The sequence below is a fragment of the Crinia signifera genome, chromosome 12 (genome assembly GCF_055691185.1).
Source record: "Crinia signifera chromosome 12, ASM5569118v1, whole genome shotgun sequence".
Taxonomy (NCBI): Eukaryota; Metazoa; Chordata; class Amphibia; order Anura; family Myobatrachidae; genus Crinia; species Crinia signifera.
Window position 1 is genome coordinate 2,305,603 of NC_139228.1, and position 12,640 is coordinate 2,318,242.

At 49.1% G+C, this 12,640-nt stretch overlaps 1 protein-coding gene across 2 annotated transcripts in view; it reads left to right on the forward strand.

The window, feature by feature from the left end:
* The first annotated feature begins 252 nt into the window (after positions 1-252).
* Positions 253-12,640, forward strand: part of IL6R (interleukin 6 receptor) — a 35,071-nt gene continuing 22,683 nt past the window's right edge. Inside the window, exons 1-2 of one of the 2 annotated variants that reach the window (XM_083167789.1) lie at positions 409-518; positions 674-884. Coding sequence is in view for 1 of the 2 variants with exons in the window: in XM_083167788.1 (XP_083023914.1) it covers positions 425-518 (94 nt within the window). In the remaining variant the exon portion in view is untranslated. Of the gene's footprint in view, positions 519-673; positions 885-12,640 lie in introns of both variants that reach the window. The other variant, XM_083167788.1, reaches the window with a different exon arrangement.

Sequence of the window (12,640 nt, forward strand, 5' to 3'; positions counted from 1 at the left end):
AGAGCGCAGATGCACATGATGAGACGCAGAGAGCGCGCAGATGCACATGATGAGATGCAGAGAGAGTGCAGATGCACATGATGAGACGCAGAGAGCGCGCAGATGCACATGATGAGATGCAGAGAGAGTGCAGATGCACATGATAAGATGCAGAGAGAGCGCAGATGCACATGATGAGACAAGAAGAACATTGCCCATAGCAACTGATCAGTGAGAATGTGAGACGACCGAGGCGTTAGGACAGGGAGTGAGGAAGAGAGTGTCAGACTGATCATTAGCGAGACAGTCAGGAAACAGACTGAGATATCAGTGGGTTATAAAGGCAGCACAGAGTTGCTGGAGAGCTGCAGAAGTGACAACAGAGTGAGACACACAACAAACGTGACACTGGCAGACTGGGGGAATCACTGCACACTGTGTGACGATGCTGGCCACAGCTGGACATTGGTACTCCTATCTTATGGTGGTCGGGCTCCTGACACTGGCTGGGACCCAGGAAAGCAGCTGCCCAAAGCCAGGTAACATCTACCCCCCTGTGACCTCACCTTGCTCTCTGACCTTTCACCTGCAGCCATACCTCACTCACCTGCCTATTACACCTCTGCAGTGCCTGTCTCCTCCTCTATCTCCAGTCTGTAAGAGTCACCTATTGTATTCATTATCTGTAATACAGAAAGGGATAATGTGGGCAAGCAATGACACCAAGGCTGCCAGTCCTGTACCAAGAGCTTGCAATCTATTGGTAACACATCACTGCTGTCCAGTCTGCTCCGACACTGTGCCCCACAGCTTACAGAACCGGGACACTGCTCCATGCTGACCTCACAGTCTCAGAGTATAATAGCAGACTGTCCCAAAGAGCTTACAGTCTGGCGGAATAACAGGTACCATAATGTATAGTATTAAGTAGCTAATTATTACTTTGGGGGAGGTGTATCATAGCTGGGAGAGAGATAAAGTGCATGGCAGAGAGATAAAGTAACTTCTGTCATATACCTAGAACGCCAGAGCGGATATACATAATACTCATAGGGATTGCTGCAGTTGCAGAGCATTGCAAGGGACAAGCATAATGTATATATACAGTACTGCCGTGTACACCGAGCTCCCTGTATATACCGGGCACATCACACCTGCTGTGTACCCCAAGCTCCCTGTATATACCGGGCACAGCGCACCTCTCCTTCCAGTAACACAGGGGATGTACTGTATAATGTATATGTACAGTAACTGCCGTGTACACCGAGCTCCCTGTATATACCGGGCACAGCGCACCTCTCCTTCCAGTAACACAGGGGATGTTCTGTATAATGTATATGTACAGTAACTGCCGTGTACACCGAGCTCCCTGTATATACCGGGCACAGCGCACCTCTCCTTCCAGTAACACAGGGGATGTACTGTATAATGTATATGTACCGTAATAGCCGTGTACACCGAGCTCCCTGTATATACCGGGCACAGCGCACCTCTCCTTCCAGTAACAGCGGATGTTCTGTATAATGTATATGTACAGTAACTGCCGTGTACACCAAGCTCCATGTATATACCGGGCACAGCGCACCTGCTGTGTACACCAAGCTCCCTGTATATACCGGGCACAGCGCACCTCTCCTTCCAGTAACACAGGGGATGTACTGTATAATGTATATGTACACTAACTGCTGTGTACACTGAGCTCCCTGTATATACCGGGCACAGCGCACCTCTCCTTCCAGTAACAGGGGATGTTCTGTATAATGTATATGTACAGTAACTGCCGTGTACACCAAGCTCCGTGTATATACCGGGCACAGCGCACCTGCTGTGTACACCAAGCTCCCTGTATATACCGGGCACAGCACACCTCTCCTTCCAGTAACACAGGGGATGTACTGTATAATGTATATGTACAGTAACTGCCGTGTACACCTAGCTCCCAGTATATACCGGGCACAGCGCACCTCTCCTTCCAGTAACATAGGGGATGTACTGTATAATGTATATGTACAGTAACTGCTGTGTACACCTAGCTCCCAGTATATACCGGGCACAGCGCACCTCTCCTTCCAGTAACACAGGGGATGTTCTGTATAATGTATATGTACAGTAACTGCCGTGTACACCGAGCTCCCTGTATATACCGGGCACAGCACACCTCTCCTTCCAGTAACAGGGGATGTTCTGTATAATGTATATGTACAGTAACTGCCGTGTACACCAAGCTCCATGTATATACCGGGCACAGCGCACCTGCTGTGTACACCAAGCTCCCTGTATATACCGGGCACAGCACACCTCTCCTTCCAGTAACACAGGGGATGTTCTGTATAATGTATATGTACAGTAACTGCTGTGTACACCAAGCTCCATGTATATACCGGGCACAGCGCACCTGCTGTGTACACCAAGCTCCCTGTATATACCGGGCACAGCACACCTCTCCTTCCACTAACACAGGGGATGTTCTGTATAATGTATATGTACAGTAACTGCCGTGTACACCAAGCTCCCAGTATATACCGGGCACAGCGCACCTGCTGTGTACACCGAGCTCCCTGTATATACCGGGTACAGCGCACCTCTCCTTCCAGTAACACAGAGGATGTTCTGTATAATGTATATGTACAGTAACTGCCGTGTACACCGAGCTCCCTGTATATACCGGGCACAACGCACCTCTCCTTCCAGTAACACAGGGGATGTACTGTATAATGTATGTGTACAGTAATTGCCGTGTACACCGAGCTCCCTGTATATACCGGGCACAGCACACCTCTCCTTCCAGTAACACAGGGGATGTTCTGTATAATGTATATGTACAGTAACTGCCGTGTACACCAAGCTCCATGTATATACCGGGCACAGCGCACCTGCTGTGTACACCAAGCTCCCTGTATATACCGGGCACAGCACACCTCTCCTTCCAGTAACACAGGGGATGTTCTGTATAATGTATATGTACAGTAACTGCTGTGTACACCAAGCTCCATGTATATACCGGGCACAGCGCACCTGCTGTGTACACCAAGCTCCCTGTATATACCGGGCACAGCACACCTCTCCTTCCACTAACACAGGGGATGTTCTGTATAATGTATATGTACAGTAACTGCCGTGTACACCAAGCTCCCAGTATATACCGGGCACAGCGCACCTGCTGTGTACACCGAGCTCCCTGTATATACCGGGCACAACGCACCTCTCCTTCCAGTAACACAGGGGATGTACTGTATAATGTATGTGTACAGTAATTGCCGTGTACACCGAGCTCCCTGTATATACCGGGCACAGCACACCTCTCCTTCCAGTAACACAGGGGATGTTCTGTATAATGTATATGTACAGTAACTGCTGTGTACACCGAGCTCCCTGTATATACCAGGCACAGCGCACCTCTCCTTCCAGTAACAGGGGATGTTCTGTATAATGTATATGTACAGTAACTGACGTGTACACTGAGCTCCCTGTATATACCGGGCACAGCGCACCTCTCCTTCCAGTAACATAGGGGATGTACTGTATAATGTATATGTACAGTAACTGCTGTGTACACCGAGCTCCCTGTATATACCGGGCACAGCGCACCTCTCCTTCCAGTAACAGGGGATGTTCTGTATAATGTATATGTACAGTAACTGCCGTGTACACCGAGCTCCCTGTATATACCGGGCACATCACACCTGCTGTGTACCCCGAGCTCCCTGTATATACCGGGCACAGCGCACCTCTCCTTCCAGTAACACAGGGGATGTACTGTATAATGTATATGTACAGTAACTGCCGTGTACACCGAGCTCCCTGTATATACCGGGCACAGCGCACCTCTCCTTCCAGTAACATAGGGGATGTACTGTATAATGTATATGTACAGTAAATGCTGTGTACACCGAGCTCCCTGTATATACCGGGCACAGCGCACCTCTCCTTCCAGTAACATAGGGGATGTACTGTATAATGTATATGTACAGTAAATGCTGTGTACACCGAGCTCCCTGTATATACCGGGCACAGCACACCTCTCCTTCCAGTAACAGGGGATGTTCTGTATATAACTGCTGTGTACACTGAGCTCCCTGTATATACCGGGCACAGCACAACTCTCCTTCCAGTAACATAGGGGATGTACTGTATAATGTATATGTTCAGTAATTGCCGTGTACACCGAGCTCCCTGTATATACCGGGCACAGCGCACCTGCTGTGTACACCGAGCTCCCTGTATATACCGGGCACAGCACACCTCTCCTTCCAGTAACACAGGGGATGTTCTGTATAATGTATATGTACAGTAACTGCCGTGTACACCGAGCTCCCTGTATATACCGGGCACATCACACCTGCTGTGTACCCCGAGCTCCCTGTATATACCGGGCACAGCGCACCTCTCCTTCCAGTAACACAGGGGATGTACTGTATAATGTATATGTACAGTGTCACGGACCCACCGGTCGCCTGCTCCGATACGTCAATCTGAGCAGCGCCGGCCGTGACTGGGGTTCACTCAGGACACTCGGGTCCTTTCCTTGAGGTACACTGCCACCAGCCAAAACCTGATTTTAGCGCCTGAAACTGCGCAAGGGGCGGCTTGGCTCGCCCCTGACCACACAATACAAGATAACAATGGTAACGTTTTCCAGCCTTTCTCTTATGAGGCTAATGAGTCTTAAGAACACAGAACCAGGACTGAGAATATGTATTATTTATTCCTAGAAATACTACAGAGCTTTAGACAAAAATAGTTACAAGATTTTACAGTGATTTTAAAAGTACACACGAGTTTTAAATGCAAATTTCAGAAATAAAATAAAAGGAAAAAAAGACAGAACCGTATCCTACAATCCTGAAGTGGGGGGGTCCTCCACAAGAAATCTCTCGTCGCCTACAGCCTGCTTGCTCGACCCCCAGGTAGTGACACTGACTATAGGGAGAAGGGTCTTGTTATACCTTGCAGACTCCCTCATCCCTCCCACCCTTGGGATTTTTAACCATTCCCTTGCTGAGCCTAGTGAAGGTCTCCAGATATAGGATCTTTCCCATAAAGAATTTCTCCCTGCTTTGAAGTAGATTTTATACATTCCTCAAGTGATAAGAGGTCATTTAGTGCAGGGCCAGAGCCACTTTGGCCGGTTGGCTGGACACTATTGCTCTCCCCCCCAATCTGGTTTATGAGGGGTCTCAGATCTTATCTTACATCCTAACTCCAGAGGAGTCCACAGATGGCTACACTCCCTGGGTCACCAATAGTCCACACACATAATACATGACATGTTCTGATCTCCCACATAATAATCACAGGCGGCATGATTTTACCAAACATATCAGACATACATTGATTGCACAGATAATCATAACAGGAGGCATACGTTAATTTGATCGATCACCTGATCTGATCGTTACACCTCCCCCTTTTAAAATGGCGCACAGAGGCGGTGACCCACGTCACCGTCTCATCAGTGCGCTATTAACTAAATCACCTGGATGGGTAGCAGTGGTCTCTGTGCTGAGACAGACTGCCACTGATTCTGCTGAATTTGTACAAACACTTTCTTATACTTGACGTCTGTCATGGCACCACCTGACGCCATAGCCGTGGCTAGGGTGGGCAATGGGCATAGTCCCTGTCCCTCTCGCAGGAGATGGCAAACTAAAAGCACACAGGTGTCCTCGAACCCATAGTCTGTGAGCACACTGATATAGTGGGAGCTGTGCCCTTCCCGGCTGGTATTGACACAGCCCACCACAGCTGTGCGTCGGACTCCTGGACACGGATTCTCCCCTGCAGCTGGCAGTTTGGCCTTACTCACTGAGATCAGTACCAGACCATTCCGCCACACCCCACACGGCCATCCCCCTGGGATTCGTAACTCAGCACGTTTAACTATACCACAGGTGTGGGGCATTCTCCCAGCACTATATACAGACTTAAACATGTCTTCCCAGCACCTCTCCTGAGCTGACTGACCCCCCCTCCCCTTCACTGGGGGGAAGGTCCACTCACTCAACACCTCACACCTCATCCTTTTGTGAGGAGATTCGCTCTCTGTGTCTGTGTGTGTGAATTGTGAAGGGGGGCACGTTTCTGCAAGGGGGAATACCAGCAGGTCATTGTCCCCTGTCTTGGGAACATCCCAGCTCAGCTTTTCTGAGGTTAATGGAGCTGAGTTTCCCTGTGCTTCGCGGGCCCTCCCACCCTTCTGGTTACACACAGCAGCTTCCCTACTAGCCACTGGCTCTATTCCTGAAACAACCCTCTCACTGTACTCAGGGGTATCTTTCCCACTTCCCAGGTATAGGGCAGCCTGTGCATCTTCCACAACACATGGGGCCCATCCTGCTGGCTTACAATTGCACCGTGGCAAAAACACTATATCTGGATCCCATTGTCTCTGAGCAGGAATGGGGTTATCTGAGCATGTTGTCACCAGTAACTTATTGGCAGGTACATGCGCTGCCTGCAACCAACTCAGATCGGTCCCATTTGTGTAGTTAGCGTCCCCGGGCACCATGTCACAACCAGACATCACTGGAGGAACAGGGTTAACGTCTAGCACAGCAACCTGAATGACATCACCAGCAGCACTCCTACCACTGGTGAGTGAGGGTGTCTCATTCCCAACTAGATTAGGGCATTCATTTAACCCCACAAACTGGCAAGGATTACCCACTATACCTGTCTCTAACTCACCCTCCACCTCTACCGAAGGTACGGCACTATCACAGATCATCCCAGGGGCTTCACACAAAATAACAACATTGCAATGTTCAGCATGGTTACATACTACCTGAGATGCATCATATGGTTCAGAAGGGTTAGTGACAGATATGTGTGGAGTTAATAAAAGTCCCACATCAGTAGTCCCACACATACTTGTGTGCAAACAGTCAGAAAGTCCCATTCCTATTTCCGACATAGTCTCTCCCCTGCATACTTTCACTATGCAGCCAGCCGCTTCCGGCAACAAATCTGGAGCAACGGGAGGGAACATGCTGCTCACATCTTCCAGCAGTTTAAACTGGGCCTTGTGATGTGAGGTCTCCTGAGCAGGTTCCATGACTGCTGTAGTAGGCAGAGGCACCTTGTCCTGGTAGGGCACCCCTGGTGAGAGCAAGCTGCTGACATCCTCAGATTCTGCTTCTCCCAACCGTTTAAACTGGAACTCTGCTTCCAGAGCTGGTAACACCAGCTGTTCTAGGCGACGCCACTCCACACCTATCCGGCGGCACTGATCTCCCCAAAATGGGGTATCCAGCTTTCTCCAAGCATCGACCTCCTGCTGCGCAAATTTGTAACATTGTCCCAGTTCTCTCAGCAGCACCCAAGGAGACGCGGATGGACCCCAGAAACGAAATGCTGCACGATACTGGCTGAAGGCATTGCACTCATCATAACTGGCCTGGATGAGCTGCATGATCATCTCCCCACGAGTATGGTTGTGGCAGGAGATACCTTGCAGCTGGCATTCTTCCGTTAGTTCCTCTGTGCTCAGTAGGGTAAACATATCATCATCCTCCACTGGGTCAATATACCCACTGGGCTCTTCTGGTGCTGTAGGGGATTGGTACTCTGCAGTCTCCCCGACTGCCACACATCCTACAGTCTCCCTGGTGCTAGCAGAGATGTCACCTCTCTGAGCATCTGTGGTAGTGTCCAGGGCCAGCTCATTATTCACAACCAAGCTGACACTCACTTGGCTTCCTCTGTCTGCTTCCAAGACAGGGAACTGTGCATGACGCGGTCCGGTGAAATTCGCGTCAGCGGTCATTTGGGACCTCTGTCCCTTGTTAGGCTCCCCATGATTGATAACAGAGTCCACACCATGATCCAACACATTATTTACTTCCGCAGACAGTAAAAGTTCAGTACGAAGCCCATCTCCTGCTAACTCAGTAGCCACGGCAGATAAAGTCTCACGTAAAGGTTCGCCATCATGATGCCCTGTATCATCCTCCACTGGTTCACCAACAGCGATCAGCCCCCTGAGCCTCACCAGTTCCAACTGGTACTCACGCTGGGCCTGACGCTCTGCAGCCTCACGTACAGCTTTGCGCTCCTCAGCCTCTCGTCTGGCTTTGCACTCCGCAGCCTCTCTGTCGACAATGGCTTTGCGCTCCGCAGCCTCTCTGTCGACAATGCCTTGGCAGAACTGCACCAGCTGCAAAGCGAATACGGGGTTCACATCCTTCAATTGCCTGCTAGCAGCTAGAAGGTCGCTCGGCAGTGTAGACTTGCTGGGTCCAGCAGAAGTGTTTGACCCTGGCGCGGAATCGTTTGTACTGTCCAGTGCTGACTGAGCCCCTGGGGTAGGATTGTCCATGGACTGGTTTCCTCCAGCAGCTAGAGTCCGATCGGCATCCACTAGTGCCTGAATCATACGTTTTCTACTCTGGCCAGACCAAGGGATATTCCTCTGCACACACACGACCGCCAGGTCATCTCTCCTCATCTGCTGGTAATCAGCCATCCTGAGTCTCACACTTGTCAAATAAAATGATAGGAAAGAAAAACAAGAGAAGGGAGGGAACAGAAATTGCATCCACTGTGTGACTTTTAAAACTATAGTAAAGCTCTGAGTTCTGATTCTGGTGATGTGGGTATTTCACACAAAATTCTACCCACACTCACTTAAGTTCTTAAAGAGAAAAATGAATTCTCCACCCCACCGCTTGCCACCAAATGTCACGGACCCACCGGTCGCCTGCTCCGATACGTCAATCTGAGCAGCGCCGGCCGTGACTGGGGTTCACTCAGGACACTCGGGTCCTTTCCTTGAGGTACACTGCCACCAGCCAAAACCTGATTTTAGCGCCTGAAACTGCGCAAGGGGCGGCTTGGCTCGCCCCTGACCACACAATACAAGATAACAATGGTAACGTTTTCCAGCCTTTCTCTTATGAGGCTAATGAGTCTTAAGAACACAGAACCAGGACTGAGAATATGTATTATTTATTCCTAGAAATACTACAGAGCTTTAGACAAAAATAGTTACAAGATTTTACAGTGATTTTAAAAGTACACACGAGTTTTAAATGCAAATTTCAGAAATAAAATAAAAGGAAAAAAAGACAGAACCGTATCCTACAATCCTGAAGTGGGGGGGTCCTCCACAAGAAATCTCTCGTCGCCTACAGCCTGCTTGCTCGACCCCCAGGTAGTGACACTGACTATAGGGAGAAGGGTCTTGTTATACCTTGCAGACTCCCTCATCCCTCCCACCCTTGGGATTTTTAACCATTCCCTTGCTGAGCCTAGTGAAGGTCTCCAGATATAGGATCTTTCCCATAAAGAATTTCTCCCTGCTTTGAAGTAGATTTTATACATTCCTCAAGTGATAAGAGGTCATTTAGTGCAGGGCCAGAGCCACTTTGGCCGGTTGGCTGGACACTATTGCTCTCCCCCCCAATCTGGTTTATGAGGGGTCTCAGATCTTATCTTACATCCTAACTCCAGAGGAGTCCACAGATGGCTACACTCCCTGGGTCACCAATAGTCCACACACATAATACATGACATGTTCTGATCTCCCACATAATAATCACAGGCGGCATGATTTTACCAAACATATCAGACATACATTGATTGCACAGATAATCATAACAGGAGGCATACGTTAATTTGATCGATCACCTGATCTGATCGTTACATACAGTAACTGCCGTGTACACCGAGCTCCCTGTATATACCGGGCACAGCGCACCTCTCCTTCCAGTAACATAGGGGATGTACTGTATAATGTATATGTACAGTAAATGCTGTGTACACCGAGCTCCCTGTATATACCGGGCACAGCGCACCTCTCCTTCCAGTAACATAGGGGATGTACTGTATAATGTATATGTACAGTAAATGCTGTGTACACCGAGCTCCCTGTATATACCGGGCACAGCACACCTCTCCTTCCAGTAACAGGGGATGTTCTGTATATAACTGCTGTGTACACTGAGCTCCCTGTATATACCGGGCACAGCACACCTCTCCTTCCAGTAACATAGGGGATGTACTGTATAATGTATATGTACAGTAATTGCCGTGTACACCGAGCTCCCTGTATATACCGGGCACAGCGCACCTGCTGTGTACACCGAGCTCCCTGTATATACCGGGCACAGCACACCTCTCCTTCCAGTAACAGGGGATGTTCTGTATAATGTATATGTAACTGCTGGGTACATTGAGCTCCCTGTATCTACTGGGCACAGCGCACCTCTCCTTCCAGTAACACAGGGGATGTTACTGGTAGAGGGGGCAGTAACTGATGAGGACTCTGTGTGACAGTACAAAGGTCACGGCCTGCACTGTCAGTGTTTTCCCTGAGGCGCCCCTTATCTCAGTTATGGACAATGTAGATGTAATGACGATGTGCGGAATCGCAGCCCCTGTGACCTGACTTATGAGCTGGTTAGGTGAGAGAGATGGGAGGTTCCAGCAGTATAATATTCCGGTTCTGCATTTATATTGCCAGAACCACGATGGATCTTCCAATGCTGAGGCAATTGGCCACCATCTACTCCTTACTATGTACTCCAGGGGTGGCCAAACCTGTCCTCAAGCTCTACCAACAGTTTATGTTTTTCAAGCAACCTGTGGATCTATAGTAGGATTGAATGCAGCATGTTTGAAATGTGACAGTTAGTAATGACCACAGCTGTGCACCGGCTAGGTGATCTGGGGAATGTGACCGTTAGTAATGACCGCAGCTGTGCAGCAGCTAGGTGATCTGGGGAATGTGACCGTTAGTAATGACCGCAGCTGTGCAGCAGCTAGGTGATCTGGGGAATGTGACCGTTAGTAATGACCGCAGCTGTGCACCGGCTAGGTGATCTGGGGAATGTGACCGTTAGTAATGACCACAGTTGTGCACCGGCTAGGTGATCTGGGGATTGTGACCATTAGTAATGACCGCAGCTGTGCACTGGCTAGGTGATCTGGGGAATGTGACCATTAGTAATGACCGCAGCTGTGCACCGGCTAGGTGATCTGGGGAATGTGACCGTTAGTAATGACCACAGCTCTGCACCGGCTAGGTGATCTGGGGAATGTGACCATTAGTAATGACCGCAGCTGTGCACCGGCTAGGTGATCTGGGGAATGTGACCATTAGTAATGACCACAGCTCTGCACCAGCTAAGTCAGTGGTCAGGAAACTCGGTCCTCATTACCTCACGCAGTGCATGTTTTGCAGGTCTTCTCACAGAATCACGAGTGAAATAATTAACTCCACCTGCGGACCTTATAAAATGTGTCTGTGAGTAATTAGTACACCTGTGCACCTGCTGGGTTACCTACAAACCATGCGCTGTGTGGGGTAATGAGGACCGAGTTCCCTGACCACTGGGCTAGCTGATCTGGGGAATGTGATCGTTAGTAATGATCACAGCTGTGCACCGGCTAGGTGATCTGGGGAATGTGACCGTTAGTAATGACCGCAGCTGTGCACCAGTTTGGTGATCTGGGGAATGTGACCGTTAGTAATGACCGCAGCTGTGCACCAGCTAGGTGATCTGGGGGATGTGACCGTTAGTAATGACCGCAGCTGTGCACCAGCTAGGTGATCTGGGGAATGTGACCGTTAGTAATGACAGCAGCTGTGCACCAGCTAGGTGATCTGGGGAAAGTGACCGTTAGTAATGACCGCAGCTGTGCACCAGCTAGATGATCTGGGAAATGTGACAGTTAGTAATGACTACAGCTGTGCACAAGCTAGGCGATCTGGGGAATGTGACAGTTAGTAATGACAGCAGCTGTGTACCAGCTAGGTGATCTGGAGAATGTGACCCTTATGCCCCTTTCAGACCGCACTTAAAAAACGGTATTTTGCCGATTTTTAACCGTTTTAAAACGGTAATCTGTGCTGTCTGAAAGGTGCAGGACCACTTTACCGTTTAAAACGGTTAAAATGGAGGGTCCTACCCGTTTCAGACCCGGTATTTTGGCATCAAAATCGGGTCTGAAACGGTATTTAGGACCCAGCCAATGAGCTGGGTCCTAAATTCAGCGCAGTGAATATTTAATGAGCGCTCATTAAATATCCACAGCATTGGAGCACTGGAAATAGTATATTCATGGAAATCACTGTAACATAGCATTCCGTATGCAGGTACAGCCACAGTCTCACACAGAATATAGGCATGCCACATATCATTTTAATCATCGGAAGCTCCTTGTCCTGGTCACATAACAATGCAAATAAGATGAATTTTCATCAAAAAACGGCACCCAACTGGCCGGGAGCTGCATGGCCTATTGAGGCAAGATGTATGAGGAAACATCTGTATCCAAGCAGAGGCAGAGGTCACAGTGTTAGCGGCTGTGCGAGTGCTGTCTGCGGGTGGGTTGGTTGTGCAATAGTGTTCGGCATATGTGTAAGGGGCATTATGTGTGTCATGTGTGTAAGGGCATTAATAATGTGCGACATGTGTAACAGGCGTTATGTGTGTCATGTGTGTAAGGGCATTAATAATGTGCGACATATGTGTAACAGGCGTTATGTGTGTCATGTGTGTAAGGGCATTAATAATGTGCAACATATGTGTAACAGGCATTATGTGTGTCATGTGTATAAGGCAGGGCTGGGCAACACCGGCCCTCCAGATGTTGATGAACTACACATCCCAGCATGCCTTGCATCAGTTTCAGCATGAACACATAGCAAAACTAATGC